We start from the raw sequence: 6,556 nt of genomic DNA, 5'->3' as shown, positions 1-6,556 counted from the left end.
CCGGACGGTTCCTGAGACTCTCGGGGGAAATCTGGGCCCTTGTCGAAGCCTCCCCGGCTTTGAGCAAACTGCAAAGTCCCTCCTGGCGCGGCCCTATCTCCCTTCGGTTGGGGTTACCACAACATTTGTTTCTCTTTAAAAGGGAACATCAATATTAATAAACGCTCTGCCTCTGCCTCACGTTTCCTGCCCTGCCTCCTCAACAGAAATTTTCTTTGGGGAGTCCTCAGCGGTGGTCTCGCCACCCTCCTCCCCCAGGACAAGCAGCTCACCCCTCCCTACATAAAGTGCCAAGAACGCCTGGTTGGTAAATATTTCAGGGCCTGGGGAGAGGACACCTCCCAATAGCAGAGATCGATAATTGGGGTGATTACGTCTTGGTCGACCTGCCTGGATAACAGCGACTGACGATCGCGCCGCGGGGAGCTGTTAATGGGCCTAGTACCTGAGGGCACCGTGTTTCGATCACAGACCGCGTCCTTGAGTAATTTGTCTCGGATTTCCCAGCTGAACATGCCCGGGTTCTCTCTTTTATATTCTTCAATTTTCTTCTCCACGTCAGGCGTTGTCACCTGCTTTAAGAGAACAGGTGGGCAGGGGTTGGTACCCGGTACCCTGGGTCAGGTGGCGGCGGCCCGCGGCCTCTGGGCCTGTCGGGCTGCTCTTCCCTGAATCCTCTGGGAAGGACCCCCTTTGTTAGCAAAAAGACCCCAACTCTCAGAGGCACTTTAGAAAGGGGCTGACAAGAACACATCCTACCCCTGAGCAGCCTGGGGAGCCTCTACCCGCCCCCCACCAGATAAGCCCCAGACAACCGGGATAAATCCAGAAGAATTATAACATCTTGATGGGGGGGTACTTTCTCATCCCTGGAAATAAGGCAATTGCTTACACAGAACCAACATGAAAACGAAACTAAAAACACAATGTTTGAAAAAGGAGCTGAGAAATCAAGTTAGATCTGTAGCTTGTGCAGCCCGTGCTTTTCCAAAGGGGTAGTTATGCTAAAGTGAAGACTAACATGCAAGGTGAGTATTTCGGTTTTTTAAAATTAGAGTGGATAACAAATATAAATAATTTGAGAGACTGACTCTCTGCTCCATCCCAATATATATTTTAAAGAAGAAGCAGCAGGAGGAGGAGGTTTCAAAGATTCTTAGAAAGGCTGTCAAGGGGTTTGAGTAGGTGGGAAGGAAGAGGAGGGTGTTTGGAGGTCTTCAGTTTACCATAATTCTCCTGATTTTGCCCGGTGGCAACTAGAAGAAAAGACAGACCTTGTGTAATTCCCTCCCACTCAGCCCTAGCTGGTGTGACTCTTTCTTTGCAAAAAGGGAACCAAAATAATTCAAGGATAGCACCAAACTACTTTTTTATTTTTTTAATGGAGGCATTGGCTTATTACAAAGAAAACTAATCACCCTACTTTTTGACTCATTGAAAACAATTTGCACTGGGGGAGATAAAGGGCGGGGTTTGGGAGAGAAACCATTATAAAACCTAAAGAGGTTCCTCACATTCGTTTTGGAAAGGGCAATGCCTTGGGCGAGAACTGGGAAGACACTTGGGGTAGAAATCGGCAACAGGTGAGCACATACAGCTTGCCTGCTTTAGGTGTTTATCCAACAAAATAATCTGATGAGGATTCCAGGATTTAAGGGCTTTAAAAAACAAATGTTATTTTTCCCTCGCAAAAAGGTGAGAGCTTTCCCTAAGTGTTCATCAAGAAGTGTCCAGGGCGCGCGCGTGCTCGCGCGTGCACACACACACACACACCCCTTTACACACCTTCTCAAACTTCAAAAATAACTCGTCGGAGAGCCCCAGGTGTCAGCCTCTGCCCCCTGCCAGCTCTTCTCCAACACAGGGGACCAGTCTGGGAGCCAGGAGGGTAAGGCTCGCCCGCTCACCTTGGGCTTGCTGCCGCCGATGGCACCGGGACGGATGGAGCCGGTCTCCTGGTACCTGCACAGGATCTTGGAGACGCAGCCGTGGGACACGCGCAGCTGGCGCGAGATGACGCAGGGCCGGATACCGTGGTGGGCCATCTCCACGATCTTGTGGCGGATGTGGTTGGGCAGCGGCCTGCCGTTGATAAAAACGCCGCCGAGCTGGTTGACGCGGCCCTGGCCGAGGGGAGTGGACACTGTGGGGACAAGGTGGAAAAGAGAGGCAAGAGGAGAGTCACTGGGGGAGAATAGAAAGCACCGACACTGAAACTGCTCCACATCTGACTCCCAGACCCGGACCTTCTTTCGATCACATTTGTTCAAATTATTCACCCATGTAGGGGCTTGTAATCTTGTGTAAAGACAGCAAGTGGGGCAAAATAATTCTCCCCAAAGAAAGCATCTTCCCCTTCGGGCCCAGGAGGAGTGGCAACTTACAAGGAGACCATGCAGCTGGTAGAGAGTCTAGCTTCCTCTAGAAACAGCCTCCTGGCAAACAGAAGTTCACCCAGGCGCTGGCCTTGATGAACTCCGCTCCCACAGAACCCTGTCCAATTGGGATCGCTCCCTTTCTAAGGGACTTGGGCGACCGGACAGCCCTTGGGGTTTCTAGCTAAAAGTGCAGCAGCCAAAGGTCAAAGAGGGTCCGGAAAGGAGGCCCAAGCAGCAGTGCCTGTGTCACCTGTTACATCTTGGGACAGAGACCACAGCAGCGGCCCCTCTAGCCCCCATTCTTGCTAGAGGGTGTTACCTTCTACTCTGGGCTGTGTGTGAAGGGGTGAAAGGGGAATGAGCCTCTCTGATGGGGCCCCCAAGCCTGGAAAACCATTTGAAAGGAATTAGGCTTGCAAAGCTTCCTGCCTCCCCGCGATTTCCAGAATCTTCAAGTAGACTGAAAGGGGGTTCCCAAGTTTCCAAACAAGTTATAGAAACTTCTAGATGCCATTTGAGATAAATAGAACTCTAATTTATTTATTTATTCTAAAAATTCCAATCACGATGGCGCGGAGTTAGCCACCACAATTTTGCAAGTCAAGAAAATTCTTCCTGAACTAACTTATGTTTCACAAGTGTGGGAGCAGCCGGGATAATTTCAAGTATACACATTGCGGAAAAGTTGCTTCTGGCGCTCAGAAGCCGGTTCACCTCCTTCTCCACCGCGGCATTTCCAAAACAACAGGGGCAAAGTCGCCCCGGCCCGGTGTAGGTCTGGCCGCCCAGCTCCACCAGGATTTACAGAGAGCACCGCGCTCCATTTGCAGAAAGGAAGTCGAGTGGGTCCTCGCCTCCGACTGTTGCTTCTTGTGGGGTGGGGTCCCCGGGGAAATGGGCTTCCTGGAAGCGCCAAAGGAGCCTGTGGAGCCTGGGGATGGGGTGAGGCAGTCCTGGGATCCAGGCGGCGCCCTGAGTCCCTGCCTTACCTTCCAGCGGGAACCCGCTGCGCGGGTAGCTCTGCCCCGGGCCCGGCCGCGTCATCCTGGGCACAGCGCCGGCCAGCGTGGTCATCCTGGGGGCAGCTTCGCTTGGAAATTATATCCAGGTGAAGGCGAAACGGAAAGGCGAGTGCGGCGCGGGTGACCCTCGGGAACTCTCTGAAGCGTGGAGAGCCCCTCCCCAAAACGGCTGAAGAGAGCTGGCGGGACCCGGGGAGGGGGCCTGCCGGTTCCTAGTCCAGAGGCTGGAGCTGGAACCCGGGAAAGGGGCGGGCGGGGAGGCCCCGGAGTCCAGGATCCCGGGCCCAGGGCGGAAAAGTTTGGTGCGAGTCTGGGTAAATGTTCCCGCGGCTGGGAGCGCTGAAAAGAGGGCTCAGAGAGCCACGGCCAGCCGGGGAGCAGAGTGAGGCGGGAGCGCGGCCTGCCTGAGTCTCCTCCTGCCGTGACAACGAGTGCGGGGATCCGGGCTCGGGAGCATTTATTAGTTCTTTTCCCCAAAGCTTGGTCAGGAGCCCTGAGCTGCGATTGGCCGACGAGGAGACCGTCCCGGGTGGCGGAGACACGCGCTGATTGGGCGACAGCGGCCACTTTCTCTTCCCATCTCTGGTGGTGCCGAGGCCTCTGCCGGCCCCGGGCCCCGAGGGGGACCCGCGCTGCACCCCTAGCCCAGGAGAGAAGGGTGGCCCCAGAGGAAACTGAGACAGCCCGAGGGAGGTGGCAGCTGCTGAGGGTGCAGAAGAGTCTCTGTCTCTCAGTCTCTGTCATCTTCTCTGTGTCTCTCTCTCTGGTCTCTCTTTCCTTGACTTTCTATTTCTCTGTTTGTCTCTGTCTCTTTCTGTGTCTCCCTGTGTGTGTCTTGCTCTGCCTCTGCCTCTATTCCTGTTGTGATTTCCTGATTCTCTATGTCTCATTTTTTCTACCTGTGGGTCTCTCTCATTTCTCTTGGCTTGCAACCACTGGAGGGGGCACAATTCCAATAAGAAAGCGTCTGCAGCCCCAGACATATTTAACTTTGCTTCCTGTGGTCAGTGCCCCTTGGCCTAGGCTTGTTAAGGAGTCCTCCCTGTGGGGTTCTTCCTAGGAGGAGCCCAGAGTGTGCTGACGTTCTTTTGTCTTCTCCATCTGCAAGCGGGCCTAGTGTGAAGCACAGACCGCCGTTGCTAGGCCCAAGCAGTCGTTAGTTGAAGGCCGGGAGCATGCAGGGGGAGGGTGCAGAAAAAAACCCGGCTCCTCTTCTAGATTTAAAAACGGCTCTGGCAAGCTGCGGCTCTAAATCTCTACGTATAGATCCCCGATGCGTCGACAGAGATGTGTCTATATGTTAAAGTTTTGCCCGAGTGCTGCGTTTGTTCTCAGGAATTTATTATGGCATTCAGACTAAACCGCTGGAAAAATAAAAGGAACTGAGTCTTGGCTAGGAACTGAAGTGTCCCCAGCAGGATATGACGCCAGGAGTGTTGTAAAGGCTGTCTGTCCTTAGAGAAGGTACCATTGTGCATAGCCTTTTATTTATAACTTGGTAAGTGCCAGCGAACTGGCCTCCTTTACACCCCCGAGTGCCAGCCCCGCGCTCTGCACTGCGCTTTATTCGCTCGAGTCTATTCAGGGACTGTCACTCCGGAGCCGCGAGTTATTCAGGGCCTTAATCAATCAAAAGGATGAGAATCGGGCAGGTTTTTCCCTTTGAAATAAAGGAAACAATGACTTCTGGGCTTCAAGTTCCCCCTCTTCCTTTTACGATTTTTGAATTTTTCCTGCGCCTGGAGTTCCCCACTCCTCTCTCTCTGTCCTCCTCCCCCACCTCCTTTGACAGTTTTGACGTGAACTCGGGCCCCCAACCCTACTTCCCCATTCCCTAATTAAGGCAAACTCAAAAGGCAAGATGCGGGGGTGGGGTATAGCTGCTCAGCAGTCCACAAGTTGGCCCTTTAAAAAGCCACGCACCAGTGGGGAAAACAGACAAGCTTTCAGCCCGCCTGATGCCAAAGGGCTTGGCTGACCCTCAGAGCCACAGAGACAAGTCTCAGGAGACTCCCAAAAATGTCTGGACCCATGAGGAAAGCATGTGCCTTGTTTAACCTGATTTTACATAAAATAATTCAAAATTTTCAAGGGGAAAATTTTCTCTTTTTTTTTTAAGGACTTGGGGCCACCAAAGCCTGTGTCCTTATTTTTTAAGCCACAGTCTCAGGGATAGCATTTTGAGAGCCAGAGTTTTTCCAAGTTTTCTTCCCAAAGGTTGAGCAAAGCCAACAGAGCACTTTCTGGGTTCAGCGGTAATCGTTGCGTGAAGGAGGTACCCGAAGTGTAATTTCAAGAGGGCAAATGTAGGCTCAACTCTCAGCTAAAGGAAACTCTGGGACCCTGTGAGCAGTTAAAGGACGTCTAGCGCTGAGTCTCATTTGTTTTTGAGCCGGAGGCTTGGTCTCCAAGCCCTCCCAGCGTCCACCCGTCGCTCTCCTGCCGGGGTTTTTCTCTCCTGAAAGACGGCAGATGCTGGAGGGAGGCGCTTGCTACAAGCTTCCTTCTCCCGGTCCCGTAGAGTGCAGAGCCCGCGGGACCGCTGAACCGAGGTACTGCCTGCGGAGCTGGGTCTTAAGTGCCCATGGGCGCTGGTCTATAAACTAGCCATCACTTGCTATAAAAATGTATACACGGAGGCCACGAAGACGTGGGGGTACTGGGGTTCTAAAGCTTCAGGATTAGGAGGCGACTCATTTTCTCTCCTTTCCGGCCTCTTTCTCTTCTGCCGAGCGCTCCGAGGTTCACATATACCCAGAGGATCAGCTCGGCCCTTCTCCACCCGGGCAGCGGGCAAAGGTCCCCAGAGACCCGGAGAGGGGTGGAAGCGTGCCCTCAGGCTCTGGACAGCTGAGCCACATTCAAAGACTTATGGAGTCTAAATCTCTTGTGGTCTGTGTCCCCGAAGTCCAACCTGGGATGGCCAGGACAGCAATGTTGGCTGAGGCTGCCCGGCACATCGCGCCCACACGCCGCCAAACCTAATCCTGCTCAGAGCCCGGGACTCCGCAGAAACCGGTGCAACAGGTCGCAGAAGTGCTCCCTATCCGGCGCCGGTGGACCAAGGAGTCCTGGTGCCAAATTTGGCCGTGGTACAGGCGCTAATTGGCAAAAGAATGACCCAGCGGTGGGGCTTGGAAGGCGAGGGCCTGCGCC

At 53.6% G+C, this 6,556-nt stretch overlaps 1 protein-coding gene across 2 annotated transcripts in view; it reads right to left on the bottom strand.

Annotated features, from left to right (window-relative positions):
• The window catches only part of PAX3 (paired box 3), a 98,308-nt gene extending 94,473 nt beyond the window's left edge, over positions 1–3,835 (bottom strand). The window contains exons 1-3 of one of the 2 annotated variants that reach the window (XM_032278044.1): positions 3,368–3,835; positions 1,908–2,143; positions 446–575 (exon numbers count right to left, since the gene is read on the bottom strand). In XM_032278044.1, the coding sequence (XP_032133935.1) occupies positions 446–575; positions 1,908–2,143; positions 3,368–3,452 (451 nt within the window). In that variant the 5' untranslated portion in view covers positions 3,453–3,835. The remainder of the gene's footprint in view (positions 1–445; positions 576–1,907; positions 2,144–3,367) is intronic. The other variant, XM_032278045.1, reaches the window with a different exon arrangement.
• Positions 3,836–6,556: the final 2,721 nt, after the last annotated feature.

The sequence above is a fragment of the Sapajus apella genome, unplaced genomic scaffold, assembly GCF_009761245.1.
Source record: "Sapajus apella isolate SASKATOON/1434 unplaced genomic scaffold, GSC_monkey_1.0 scaffold10, whole genome shotgun sequence".
NCBI lineage: Eukaryota > Metazoa > Chordata > Mammalia > Primates > Cebidae > Sapajus > Sapajus apella.
The sequence above is the reverse complement of the archived record's forward strand: the minus strand, read 5'-3'. Positions and strand labels throughout refer to the sequence as shown.